Source organism: Corapipo altera, unplaced genomic scaffold, assembly GCF_003945725.1.
Source record: "Corapipo altera isolate COAL_440 unplaced genomic scaffold, ASM394572v1 23, whole genome shotgun sequence".
Lineage (NCBI taxonomy): Eukaryota > Metazoa > Chordata > Aves > Passeriformes > Pipridae > Corapipo > Corapipo altera.
In genome coordinates, this window is record NW_020884878.1 from 18,893,201 (window position 1) to 18,907,896 (window position 14,696).

General features: G+C 42.9%; 1 protein-coding gene across 6 annotated transcripts in view; it reads right to left on the reverse strand.

Annotated features, from left to right (window-relative positions):
* Nucleotides 1–10,993, reverse strand: part of YLPM1 (YLP motif containing 1) — a 36,627-nt gene extending 25,634 nt beyond the window's left edge. For 5 of the 6 annotated variants that reach the window (XR_003526708.1, XM_027637679.1, XM_027637677.1 and 2 more), the window contains exons 1-4: nt 9,952–10,993; nt 4,486–4,728; nt 3,327–3,521; nt 1,384–2,126 (exon numbers count right to left, since the gene is read on the reverse strand). Coding sequence is in view for 5 of the 6 variants with exons in the window: in XM_027637679.1 (XP_027493480.1) it covers nt 1,384–2,126; nt 3,327–3,521; nt 4,486–4,728; nt 9,952–10,989 (2,219 nt within the window). In the remaining variant the exon portion in view is untranslated. Of the gene's footprint in view, nt 1–1,383; nt 2,127–3,326; nt 3,522–4,485; nt 4,729–9,490; nt 9,552–9,951 lie in introns of those variants that run through there. The other variant, XM_027637680.1, reaches the window with a different exon arrangement.
* Nucleotides 10,994–14,696: the final 3,703 nt, after the last annotated feature.

Genomic DNA, 14,696 nt, shown 5'->3' on the forward strand with positions numbered 1-14,696 from the left:
AAAATTAATTTATATTGCTAGCAATTCACAAATTATTATTCATGAGTGATCACTTATTCATGAGTGATCCCTTCAAAGAGAAGGGAAATAATGATGATATTATTGTAAAGTCTAGCAGAGTATGCAAGGATAGAAATGATTGAACAGAACACCACTGTTCTTTGATTCAGGAGGCATCCCATCAGCCCATCTTGAACTAATGATCAGACAGAATGGATGTTGTTTTTGCAATCTGATATCATGTCAAATATTAAAGAAAACCATTCCAAAATCAAGATCTTGGATTAAATCATATAGCAGGTAAAAAAATCACATAAAAGACACAGAACACTGTATTTTAGAATAGCTTTACATTAAAGCTGTAAGCCATCCACCTGACAAAATGAAAATTTACATTTTAACAAAACCGTATCTTATCAAAAGATAAAGACAGCACCTTTAAAACCAAGATCATCACAATATAATGCAAAAGAAAAAGTGACAAAGAATCCTGATGCTAGGATCCTAAGGCTCAAATCTTCATTTCTTTCCTTCTCTCTCTTGCTTATAATTGTCTGAAGGCTAAGAAATGCTACATATGTAGAAAACCACTGATTTGTACTTAAGACAAGCACTGCCTCCTTATCAAACAGCCATTTTGAAAAGTGCACTGAATAGGACACTAACATAGCTGCAAAACACACTAGAAGTTCAAGTACTGGTGAACAGCTTTGAATTTTCATTTCTTTCTGCAATAAGCGTTGGATTACAAACAAAGAGTACTTTTCATCGTTTCTAAAAATAAGTAGCATCTAAATTGTCAGTAATTAGCTATGTTTATATATTCAACTGAATACATAACTGAATCCCTTTCACAACATTGACATTAAAGTGCTACCATATATAGCAACACCTTAAAAACAATCCTTCAACGTTTTCTGCTCCAGATTTTCCTAAACTGTGTTCCAAGTACCACAGATAAAATGATGGGAATATAGATCACTTTTCATGTAGGATCACTCTTTCAAGTGTGAGTTATCATCTTCAAACTAAGGACAGCAAAGACATATCCAATATTTAAAACAGCTTTCCTATTTTCAAAAAAGGAGTACTGTGTTTCCGGGAATGAAAAGGGTGCAGCATCCTCAAGCACTTTACCAGAAAAAAAGTGCAACGTACTCTAGATAATACTCAGGTGAAAGACATCTATATATCCTTGCTTTAAAAAGGTAAATACAGAGAACATGGTGTACATATATTAAAAACAAAACTTCCACCAAATAAATACACACACTTCACACAACCTCAGGAAAATTTGAGAATAGGATATATGTTTCATTTCTTAATACATCACTGAAAGTCTTGTAGCCTGGAACAAGTATAAATCAACAAAAACATCCTTACCTAGGGCCTCTGGGGCCTTCAAAACGTGCTGATCTAGGAGGATCTGGAAGCAATCCACCTGACCTCACTGGTTTATCCTGCACAATAGATGTGTGTGTTGAAGACACTGAGGAAGTGCCTTTCAGTTCCCCACATCCTTGCTCAGATGAAACAGATACAGTTTGTTTACTAAGATGAACTTGAGACTTTCCATGGTCTGATGAGCCGAAGGATGAACTTGCTTGAGAATGATAAGGTGAGTAGACAGTTGAACTAGCTATTTTGGATGCATAGGTATCAGGGGTGGGAAGCAGAGCTGGCCTTGGTGTCTCAGAAGATTGACTGCTTTGAGAACTGGAACCTGAAGGGACAGAGGAATTGGACAACTGAGAAACAGAAGAGAGAGGTGGGGGAACCAGTGGAGGTGTAGTTGAAGGTAAAGTTGGAGGCATAATAGGAATGCCACCTTGACCAGTTTGAGAATATGGAATAAATGGAGGTGGCAGGGAAACATTTGCAGGATACTGATTCTTCAGATTTTGGAGTGAGGTCACTTTCTCCTGCAGGTGGGACTGAGTGACCTTCATCTGTTCATCCCACGCTTTCCACTGTTTCTCATACTCCTGAAGCTGATCTTTGTGAGGGTAGGTTTGAAGCTGATGCTGCCACTGTTGGTTCATTGATCGTTCCCAATCTTTATGAAGCTGCTGGAATTGTTTTTGCTGTGCCTCATAATGCCGCAGCTGCATGTCCACTGACATTGTCTGAAACGAGAACACAAGAATAGCTTCATAATACAATCTTAGTTACTTTCAGAGCCACATATTTCAGTATCACTTGTAATATCACAATTTCAGACTTGAGTAGAAGCTTGAGGAAGAACTACACTGAAACAAAAGCAAACACCAACTGTGATGCCTAAAGTCATTGTGACAATTTATACATTGTATGACTAGAGGACATCTATGTATAAGAGATTTTAATAGGACAGTTGAAAAAAGCAATAAGCTGCATTATTACTTAATTCTAACAATGGTTAAAGCCCAAATTAATCTTCATATGTATACATGGTATGTGGTTATTTCTCAAGGTTTCAGCTTCTGCTATTAACCTGCTTAGAGTTGCCTCAGTTGTCAGCAATTATTTTTCTCTAAGCCTTTGCCAGATCTTATTTGCACAGTGAAGCTTCTTTCAAAGAGGTCTGTCTTTCATTATGTGTAGATAACCTAATATTCATGGTTTGATCTTGTCTGAGATTTTTAAAGTTTACCTGAACAGATTTTTTTTTAAAGTAGACAGCCCAAACTACAAAGAAATACATAATGTACAAACTCCACCAACCCAGCAAAAGCTGACTCAACTCTCTAATACAGTAATCAATTTCTACTTAAAAGCTTAAAGGTTGCAGCACTAGTATAATCATCCAAATTTGTTACGACATTTTATTTCACTGATTATTTGAGTAAAAAACAATGTGAGATAGTGATTTTCTTAATTATTTTACTGCATATTTTTGGCATCTATATTTATCATTGTACATACTTATTTTTGTACTAGTCGATGTTGTAAAAAAGAGCAGCTACCAAACTACTCTTGCAATCATCTGTTTACCTGACCTTTCTGAATTGTTTCTCTGGCAGTAAAATGTTCAAAGCTAAGTAAATTCAATATTGTGTTTAGCTTTCCTCCTTTATCACCCAGGTATGTCTGAAAAATCTTATGACAAGTGTGAAGTCTTGTACTTCTCATCCTACTGAAGCTTCATCACCATTAATCAATTCTTTTTTCCTTTTGAAGTTGAGTGACATTAGGAAAAGGGGATATAAAAAACTACCCAAGCAGAAAAAGTAGCTAGACAAATGAGTCAAGCATCACAAATTATTCAACTATTTATTTTTCAGCAGACCATGAGTGCTAGGTCACCCAGGAAGTATATCCCGGGTGATATGTCCTTAGTGTCTCACCTCTAAGTGTGGAGGCTGTTGCATGACCTGTTGATACTGCTGTACTATCTGCTGCAGCTGAGCATGCTTCTGCATTATTCTCTGATACTGAAATCCAACCCGGTGATGGGGGTGCTGCTGCCACTGAGCCGCTGCTGCTTGCAACTGCTGCAATCTCAAATCTTCCTCAGGGTCATCAGGAGGTTCAATATTGAGCTAGAGAAAAAGGTAAATGCTATAAATAAGAGAAAGTTGCTTCTGTCAGAAGAAAAACACGTTTGGTCCCTACACAGTTTAGAGGAACTTTAACGCTGTTCCTTATTTCATTACTCTGTATTTCAGTGTTCTGGCCACTCAAAACAGCTGATTTTTTTTCAGCTTCTGGAAGGGTGATTTTTATTTCATCTTTTCCTAATGTGAACAGTCTAATCTAAAGGTTAGGCTGAGACAATTAAGTTATTCATACATAAAGAAACTACCTAAAGGAAAGAGATTAATGAAAATATGTTGCTCACAGCAAATGTAATGAGAAAACAGTGGTTTTTCATGATGACGTAAAGTAACTCTGAGTGCATTATTTTTTTCCACTTTGTAGGAACCCACACACTGTAAGTTAAAGTGGAGCACATACAGCAGGGCAATTTACTACCCTACAGTAATTTGTTCAAATATCAATCATTACCTTCACCCATTATACAGTAACTTTTATTAAGCATGCTGACAAAAATACTCTGCGAAAAATCTTGGCTTTCAGACAAACTATTAACACGCAGAAAGAAGGGGAACCAAAGTTCACAAACTACTAGAGAAGAATTAAGAAATACTGTCTTAAACATAGCATCTACTCATCAGTAAATCAGGTACTCATCTACTGAGTACTTGATTTTGCACTTAGGTATCACAAAGTGTTTCTCACAGACAAAGATGACAATGCTGGGGAAGGTGCGAGGGACTCAAGCTCAGACTTGCTTGGTGCATGTATGGCTGATTATATAAGTCTATATACAAGAAGTACATTTTTATTTTTTAATTGGTAGAGTGTTACCAATTTTTTTTAAGATTGCTTTACCATATTTACTTACTGTTATGAAGTACACATAAGAATGTGATGGCATTATTCTCCTGGGTTTTTGACCCATCTGTGATTACAAATGGAGTGGCATCACTTTACAAAGTCTACCTGAGTTTCAGTGGATGTAAGAGAAGACTCATCTTCTTTGGAAGCTGGAGGCAGGGATTCATTAAGTGGAGGAGGTTCAGACTGCTGATTTGAAGCACTCATTTTCCCTTCTTCAGACTTTGCTCTCTGCTCAGATGCATCCTTCAATACTGGACTTTTCATCTGCTGCTGTCCCTGAGCATGGGCTTTTGCCCTCTGCTGCAGGCTAAGCAGGTGCTGCTGGTACCAGTATTGCTGCTGTTCCTGTAACAGATGTAAATTTTCTAAGACAGTTTTCACAAGAAAAACAAAGGAAAATAATTCATGATAGTCAGTAGAATCATACTGTAAAAAAGTTTTTAAAATTGTTCAGAGGAAAACCTCACTTCTTCAGCAACATTATTGCAATGGATGTCAGAAGATCAAATCAAATTCAGATACCACTAAGTAAGGTATAGAGCCCACAGCAGAATTTACTTCCCACCTCAATAGTTATTCTATAACTACAGCAAACAATAATAACAAAAAGCTAGAAGATAGGTAATAATAAGCCAAATTACTACAAACATATATAAATACCATATTTATTACTTTTAGTGCTTTTTATATCTAAGATACTTAGTATGATACTTAGATAAAATGAAGGAGAAATAGAGGACAAGTATGAGTAAGCCACCAGTAAAGAGAAAAAGGAGGAAATACAGAGAAGAGAAGGATGAACAGAGAACACAGACATCAAGTAGACTGAAAATGACAGTTGAGAAATTGTGGTGGTGATGTCTGAATAAAGGTTATGAAAACGAAAAAGTACAATCAGAACCAGTATATAGTGAAGTTTGTGTATCATCTGAATTCTCATTAATCTCGATTCATTCAATAGCTGAAGATATAAATAGATATGGTTGCACCCAAAAATTATCCATTTAAGATACAATTAAGTTTTCAGTTTTAAATATTTCAGGGTAGAATTAGAGTACTCAAGACAGATAACAGTAGCTTCAAAGAAAAGTAAGCTGCCACCAACATAAAGAAAAAAAGACTAAAGATTAGTGTCTCAGCATTTAAGTAGTGGTCCATCTTAAAGAGATCAGAGTAGGAACAGTCCTATATGTCTTCCAATATGAGAAATATCAGGCATCCAATGACTAGCAGGACACATGTAATAGGCAGCACTTCACCTGCCACCAAAGTCCCTGCCAAAGACCACTGCAAGGGTTAAAATTTTGTGAATTCATAGTTCCATAAGCTCACAGAAGAAAAATCTACATACTTTAAAAATGAAAACACCATTTGCAGATAAGGCAACTCCTGCATTTTAGGGAAGTATTGCTATACACTTGATTTTTAAGTTGTTCTCTTAGCCTCTGCTTTTAGTCACTGTCAAAGACAGAATGATAAAATACTGTATTTTTTGGTCTGACCTAGTGCAAGTATTCCTGTGCTCTTAACTCTACCACCTCTGAGAATCTGTGCTCTACATCTTTTATATCTTCTGTTATTCCCTCCACCCAAAATTGCACAGTTAAGAAAATACACCTATATAAAGGCCAGTCAGAAATAAAAAAGAATCCAAAAGATGTAGGTATTTTAAAATGTAAATGTGACAACAACAAAGTGGTAGCTGTTGTCTGATGAGATTTCTCAAAACTGAAACATTCAGCCCATCTTATAACAGGTCTAAAAGAAGTACAACCTTTCTCTGAGATCCTAACTTAATACTCAAATCAGGTATGATGTTCTCTATTAGTAGCAAACACAAATATAGAGCTGTATTTTTTAAAAAATACTTCTGTAAAACTAACTTGGAAATGAGGTCAATGAAAGGAGAGCCTATGCTCCACAGAGTTTAAGTTGATCCCGAAATTACTCCTGCCAAGAATCTTTTTAACAAGAATATGACTCAGAAGAGCTGCCATGGCTTTGGGTGGAAGATGTGCATTCACATTCCAGCATGGACTCTCTCAGAAATCTTCAATAACTTGCTGAAATAAGTGCAACTTACAACACGAGGAAGGAGCATACTTTCCCAGCTATATAAAAGCTGATAAAATTATCCATCTCAAAAGGTACTATAAAGTGATTTTCCATCATGGTGATAGATGCTGTAGTTGGTGAGCACATGTTCTACTGCCACAGAATTGTTGTCTCCACAGATCCATTTCGTTTCCTCTTCATTCTACCAACTCAACAAAGGGCTAGAACTCATAATATGACCTGGTGTTCCCACAAAGAGCTATGACAATATCGTTAGGTATTTTTTGCAGTAGATGAAGTCAGTGACACACGTATTACAGATTCTATCTGAAAAGCACAAGAAAAGTGAAAAGGAAGATTCTTACAGCTTAGTCTGAGAAAAACAAAAGTGCTAATGTAGAAAATTTTGATGATGAAGAGTTCAGTTATTTGAGTGCTTACCTCCTCACAATGATTGCCATTCTTCAAGTCCAATTACAATCCTTAAGCCCAAGGAAAACATCAGCACTAACATACACCCTTTTCCATCATCGGCTGACCAAGAGACTAGGTCTGTTGCATTTTACAGGAACACTGAAACCAGCAGTATCAGCTCATGACCACAGGATATACCACCAAAAACACTGAAGCCCACACCAAAAGACTACTCCAAAATTAACTTAGCTGACCCTAGGCCACAACATAACACCTATTTTGGGGGGCACTTGGTCCTCTTCTGGTATAGATAGCAAAAGAATGGTTTAGTGCCCTTTATAAAACTAAAGGAGCTGTTTAAAGAGTGCAGCATTCTGCTGAACGGTGATCTGGTAAAGCTAAGGTAGTTTTAACAGATGTAGAGAAATGCATATTTATGGGTACAGATGCACCCACACATATTTGGTTACTACTGGAGTGCACCAGGAAGAGCACTGCCAGCAGGCTGAGGAAGGTGATCCTGCCCCTCTACTCAGCACTGGTGAGGCCACATCCGGAGTGCTGTGTCTGGAGTCCCAGTACAAGAGAGCCACAGAGCTCCTGGAGTGGGCCCAGCAGAGGGCAACAAAGATGATTAAGGGACTGGAGCATCTCTCTTACAAGGAAAGGTTGAGGGAGCTGGGCCTGTTCAGCCTTGAGAAGAGACAACTGAGAGGGGACTTCATCTATGTCTACAAGTATCTGAAGTGAGGGTGTCAAAAGGAGGGATGCAGGCTCTTCTCGGTGGTGCCAAGCAACAGAACAAGAGGCAATGGGCAGAAATTGATGCACAGAAGTTTGATCTCAACATGAAGAAGAACTTCTTTACTGCGAGGGTGACCATGAACTGGAACAGATTGGCCAGAGAGGTTGTGGAGTCTCCCTCACTGGAGCTATTCAAGAACCGTCTGGACACAATCCCGTGCCACGTGGTCTAGGATGATCGTGCTTGAGCAGGGGGGTTGGACCAGATAACCCACTGTGGTCCCCTTCCTTACCCAGTCTATGATACCGTAAATAAACAGCAGAATACAGTACCCAATTATCAAATGGAGCATTAATGAAATATCACAGGTACCTTAACTAGACTTGACAAAAGATGCATCTGATTGTAGAGAAACACAAGAATTCAGCAATTTAATCCAACTACACACCCATGCAAAAAACTAGGCTAAACTCACTATATTGTTGAGGAAAAGAGCAGTATCTCAGACAGGAAAGGAAAACAATAAAACACTACCTCATGGCAAATTGCATAACATTTTTTCAGTTAAGAGAAAAACACTGATCTATTTGTCTGCAGCCACTGTTACTGTGGGATGAGAACAGAAAGAATTGCTTTTAATTGCCAGTTAATAGGGTATTATAAATGACAAATTACACTATTTCTCTACTTGGCTTTTAAGGTCATCAACAAGAAAGCATCACTAGGCTTTGCTTTTTCCTGTTCCTATCGTGTAAGGACTTGTTACTCATTTTACAGTCGAAGATAGCCAAAATTGTATCTATCTGTTACAATAAATTTGTGACGAGAAAAGTACCATATATTCCTTTTGAATTAACTGAATTGTGCATGAGAGCAAACAAACTACTCAAGATAGAAGCTGTTTGTATATTCATTTACCAGACAATGTAAACTTCAGCAGTGTTCTACTGCTTCTGTGTGCATCACAATAATGCATTACTTGCAACTCTTCTGGAGAGTGTTTACTGTTCTATCATTGAGCTCCATAATGTAAGAAGTCAGCAAGCTGCCTCAATACCAAATTAACACCACTTTCTACATCTGATTTCTCAAGATTCTGGTTTTGTCATTAAAAAATTTAGTAAGTCTCATCGTTATCACTGTAAAAGATTAACTAGCACTGTCCAGAACCTTCGTAAAATTAAGTTAAATGAACTCAAAGCACCACATTGCTAGGCAGTAATTTGTTATATGGTGCAAATGTAAAAATGCAATTAAAAAGGTATCCCAGCAACTGACAAATTTAAAGTTTCAGTGACTTCAATATGATGTGATGGGATTTTTGCAAACTTAGCTTCAATTCAGAATCCTAAGATCAATTTCCCCAAAACAGATGTCTTTTAAACTTTAATAAAGTAATTCTAAAGTATGCACTTCAGCTTTGTTCTTGCAGTTGGATCTCTGCAAGACAACTCTAAAACCACGCAAAAGCCTCGCTGATCAGCCTGACCCATGTACACAGCCAAGGGCCTCAACACACGTGTCTCCCTGTGCATGCTTAACCTCAAGTCACTGGATTGTCCCTGACAATGCAGATGAACAGTCCCATCAAGCTCGCTGGAACTGTTCTCATTTAGGAAGTGAAGCATGCAAACATTTTGCAGGCATGTTGGACCTAGTGTAGGCATAAAAAGCATTAATATTTTCCACCCCAAAAGCATTTCAGAACATTTCCCTCCAACGCCCTACACAATTTCATACTAGAAGATCAAGTACATGTAGCACAAAACGTGAATCTAAGTAGATGGCAACTATGTACTGCAACAGAAACACTTTTGCAACTTTAACTATGTGTGGTAGGATTAAACCAGTCACAATTCTACTCTGATCACGCAAACAACTGAAATACTACACCTTCGAAAAACTAAATGAAGAAATCATTGAAGATAAGTGACACTTATCCTGCAACGTGCAACAAGCAAACAGACTGCTGTTCTCACAACAGGCCGAACGAAGTCATCAGGGGTTACGTGCAGGTCGCTCGCATGCTATACTTTGGAACACAATTCTCCAAAGACAAGCACACCCCCCTAAATTCAGCCGGGATTTACACTTTCGCTGAAACAACTCAATAGCTCTTGAAAAACGACCATTTGTTACATCCCAGCAACCACCACTGGATAAAGAAGCATTTATGCAGCTTCCCGATCCGTGCCATTCCCAGACTCCCACGGGTTGCGTCCAAACCCTCTAAGTATTATGCAAATACGGTATGTTTATTAACCGCCCTTACTCGGAGACCTTTGCTACGCCCCGTACCCGTTCATCGCCGCCGCTGCCCTGGCGACTCCCCGCTGCCACCCGGGCCGCCTTACCTGGGGGGTCATGGTGGAGGGGTCTGGCTGCTCCGTGCCACCGCCTTCCTTGGAGGCACCCTGCGCGGCCTCCGGCTGGGCAGCGGCGGGAGGGGGCAAGGACGGCTGGGGCGGTGGGAAATGCGCCTGCGAGGGCTTGGCCGGGGGAGGGATGGAGGGGGCCAGGGCGGGCTGCGCGGACTGGGAGGGAGAGGCCTGGGAGGAGAGCAGGTAGGGCTGGGGATGTGCCATGTATCCCTGGGCAGGAGGCGGCAGGTAGGGCTGTGAGGCGGTGGCCGGCGGGGGCTCCAGGTAGGAGGGCGGGGGTTCGGAGAAGGAGGGGGGCGGCTGGGAGGGCTGCGCCCGGGGTAGGTAGGGCTGGAGCGGCGGGGACTGGGTCGGGGGCGGCTGGGCGGGGGGTAGGTAGGGCTCGGCCTGGGGGGGCGGCAGGTAGGGCTGGGCGGGGGGCAGGTAAGGCTGGGCGGCGGGCTGCGGGGACTGCGGCGGCGAGGACAGCTCCATGTCCATGGGCACCGGCTCGGCGGGCACCGGCTCGCCCCAGTCGCCGTGCCCGCCCGGCGGCTCCTGCCCGTCCCGGTCCCGGGCGGCGGCGGGCGGCTTGCGGGGCGGCGGCTCCCGGTGGGCGAACTGCTTCTGATAGCTGCGGACGGGCGGCGGCACCGGCGGCACCGGCGGCTGCTGCTGCCAGTCGGTGAAGGAGCCGGGCAGCGGCGGCGGCGGCAGCCCCGGAGGGGGCGGCCCGGGCGGCGGCGGCGGGCCCAGCAGCACGGACTGCAGCTGCTTCTGGTGCATCTGCTGGAGCTGCTGCAGCTGGGCCAGGTGCTGCTCCTGCAGGCTCAGAAACCCCGAGGAACCGGCGGGCGGCGGCGCGGCGGCGGGGGGCGCGGGGCCCGGCGGCGGGTAGCTGGGCAGCGGCATCGGCGGCACGGCGGGAGGCGGCACGCTGGGGGGCGGGATGGGTAGCGGCGGGGGCGGGATGGAAGTGGGGGGCGGCGGGTAGTGCCCGGCCGCCCCGTACAAGCCCCAGGCCGGGTACATGGCGGAGCGCGGAGCAGGCACAGGCCGCGGCGGCGGCGGCGGGCGGCGCACAGCGCCTGCGCGGGGAGGCCCCGCCCCGCAGGGCAGTGGAGCGCGAACGCGGGGCCAGAGCGCCCAGCGGCGCTGCTTGGTGGGGGGCGGTGCCGGCACAGCGCCCCCTCGCGGGCATTGCCGCCAGCGCGGGGCCGGGGGCGAGCCCGGAGTGCCCGGGACAGGGGGACAGCTCGGAGGAGCCGCTGGGGCCTGTGTTGGGTGCACGCGTGCCGGCAGGTGCCGCACAGGCAAGGCTGTGTATGGCTGTCCCGGCGCTCCCGCGAGCCCTGATATCCCTGGGGTTCACGTGGCCTCGGTTCCTTGGGGTGGCCGTGTTCCCGTGGCCGCCCGCTGTCCACGGCCGGTGTCGCCGTGCCGATGTAGTCCCGCCCCACCCGGTTCCGGTGACCGGAGGCTCCACGGCAGAGCTGATGAATTGTTGTAGCGATTGGAGGGTGGCAGGAGCGCGGCCACACGTCCCCCCGAGCCGGGCCCCGGGAACGGCGCACGAAGGCAAAGCGGTGCTGCAGCCTCGGGAAGGGCAGCGCGTAGCTCTCGAGGGGACGGGGGCCCTGCAAGGTGATCCAGCCCCGATGATCCATCCCCAGAATGCCATGAACGATCCCGTTTCCAGCGAATACGATAAACCTGAGATACAAACACGAGAACGGAGCAGTGGATGTGTGAAATTGCCTCATCCACTACAGAAGCGACCGCACCGAGATGTTTCTCCCTTCCCACACTGAAGTATAACATACAAATATGTTCTGTAGCCCGTTAGTAATGATTTATGCCAAGTGCTGAACTGCATCCTAAAGACATGAGGGCTTGTGTGTCTGAATCCTAGTAGCTGGGCAGTGAAGCCTCGTGGCTATGGGTCAGCAGGGCACCAGTACTGTGGTGTGTCACTCCTTGTTCTCCTTCCCAAGCACAGAAAACATGAGCAATTTTTGTCATGTTCAATCTCTAGTTCATGGCTGGCAAATCAAGGAGTCCTAGCCAGTGCAAAAAAGCACGTATTGGAGGAAAAGTCCTAAGACTTTTCAGTCAGGAGAAAAATCAGGAAAACCAGGTTGTTAGGTAGAGGAAAAGCTTTGTTCTCTCTGGTAGAAAAGCTAGACTTTGTGTTCATTTGTTGTTAAATTCCAGGGAATCCACAGACGTGATATATTAATACCATTAATCTACAAGAAAAGCTTTGACTGTGAACTCAAGTATGAGATGCAAATCTTTAAGAAAATTGTTTTCATTTAACACACATAGAACTGTCTTTTCTATTATTTGGTATCCTTTCTTTTCATCTAGAGGCAATTATTGATCCTTTTCTGTTTAGGATGATTTGTCTAGATTTCTCCTGCAGTGAATATGACTTCCAGATAGCATTTGAACTTTTAGCCCCTATCTCCTCTTCACTGTACAGGTACTTAGCATTTATATCCATTAGCTCTATGGGCCAGTTTACTCACTAAGCTTTTGAAAGTCTGTCCTCCCCAAATAGGGAATTCCTATTGCAAACATCCTGATCTATTCACTCAAAGTGAATCCTCTTGTGATCAGTTTACTCATGGTTATTTCCTGCAGGCAGGTCTCTCCCGGTATTCTTGCTCTTTGTTGTGGTTACTCAATATTGTCAAGAGACTTGTTACTTCCCTTATGAAGGAATACATGTACTTAACCACCTTCAGGAGCAACTGTTTTCCAGCCTACATCGAGGAGGTCAAACTGTAACTTTCAAATAACTTGACAGATGCCTTTTCAGTATTCAATTCTGGTTTGGACAGCAGTAGAGTTGACTTCCACCAAACAAGACACTGGCTTTACCCAATGTTACCTTGCCCTAAAGCAACCTTGCTGAGTTCACATTATGCCCTCTTATTCTTTTATTCAGAATATTTTATTTTTATTCTTTTATTCTATTCAGTCTGTTACATTAGTGGCTGTCATCGTGTTGGTTTTAGTTCTTTTTTTTTAAGCTCATGTTCTTCCTGCTTCTAAATGCTATTATGCTACCTCTCAGTTATCCCTCAATCACCCTGTGTCACATCTTGGATAAACAGCTTAAATTTCTTCACTTCATCTGGTGTTAAGGCTGCAGTAATCTTAGGCCTTCTGGTAGCTTCAGAAAGGAGTGGAAATTATTTTGCATAAATCCAGACCTTCTTTACATGGCTGCCCTGGTTGTTCTCTATCTTCTGAAGCTGTGGGAACTGGCTACAGCAAGAGACAGGATGTTAGTGGGGAGGCTGAATTCTCCAGTTACTGACAAACACTGCAAGCATCTGTTTGATATTTAACTCCTGTGCAGGTTTAAACCAACTGCCAGAGTTGGGTCAGGAAGAAACTTCTCTGGTTTGGACTGGCAGTTCTGCCTTTGTGGGAATGTCAAAGTATTCTAGATTATCGAACTCTTTCCTGTGACAAGGATCTTTCCTCCTTTGATATGCTGTTGGGATGCCATTATATGCATGGAATAAATATTTTCCTCTGAACTAAGTTTGGTACACAGGTTCCCTGGCACTGCAGGACAAGCAGTTGATCATTCAGGTGGTCCTTTCCTATCCTGTTTATCTTCTGACAAGGTTGAGTTAATGCTTAAGTTTTTCATCTTGCCAATTATAATCAGTTAAAGAAAATTTCCTGATGGGTTTGTTCACTGCCAATACTTTCTCCTTGCTGCTCAACCTCCAAACCTTCTAACACATCTTTAGCAATTGCCTTATGTGTATTCCAGGTTCCTCCTCCTTTTACTAAAAAAAGACAGAGTAAAAGGAATAAAAGACTTCAGTTAATGGATATATTTGCTTTGATTCCTACCCACAGCTACATACATATATTTTCATGAAATCCCTCCAACAGGCATTATACTGGCAGGTACATGTTCCCCAAATTCATCAGGTTGCTGTACCTTTGACCTCTTATCTGGTGCCAGAAAGATTTTTATCAAATATTATCATGTATGTCCATTTCTTTGTTCTCCAGTCTCCTTCCATTTAGGTTAATTCAAGTGAAGTTATTTGCACTGGAACAGTTTTAGTTAACTCTTTACTTGTAGAATTCTTTCAAAACTAGAATTATTCTGAAAACCAAGTTACAGGGATCTAATCCTACAACTGTTTCTCAGTCCTCATTTGACTAAACATGGGCTTCAAGTGTTCATGACAATACTTGATCATTTAGCTTAAAGAAATGTAACTTGGACTGAGAGAAGAAAACTAATGATATTATTTTTGAAATGCATGTATTATACACTGAGTGAAATTTCAGGGTTGTTGGCTACTCTCCTCCTGGGTGGAGGTTGAGAAAATAAACTTCAACTGTGATAGCCTGGAAGGGTCTAAGTTTTGAAAGCATCAGTATGCTGTTATTTCAGGGGTATTTAGTAGGTGAGCCTGCAGCAAGCAAAGAGATAGCAGGAGAGGTAGGTCTGATGTGTTCCTAAACTCTTCTGCAGTCTCTGTAGAGACAGGGTGCTTAGCAAGAAAGTTATTAGGATGTCAGGGCATTTCCCAAGGAGAGACAATTATCTTCACTGTATGATGTCCAGCATACAGACAGCTGAGTTCAGCTATTATACAACCATTAAGATTGGAAAAGACCTCTAAGACCTAATCCAACCATTAACTCAGCACTGCCAAATCCACCACTAAACCATGTCTCTAAGTACTACATCCGCA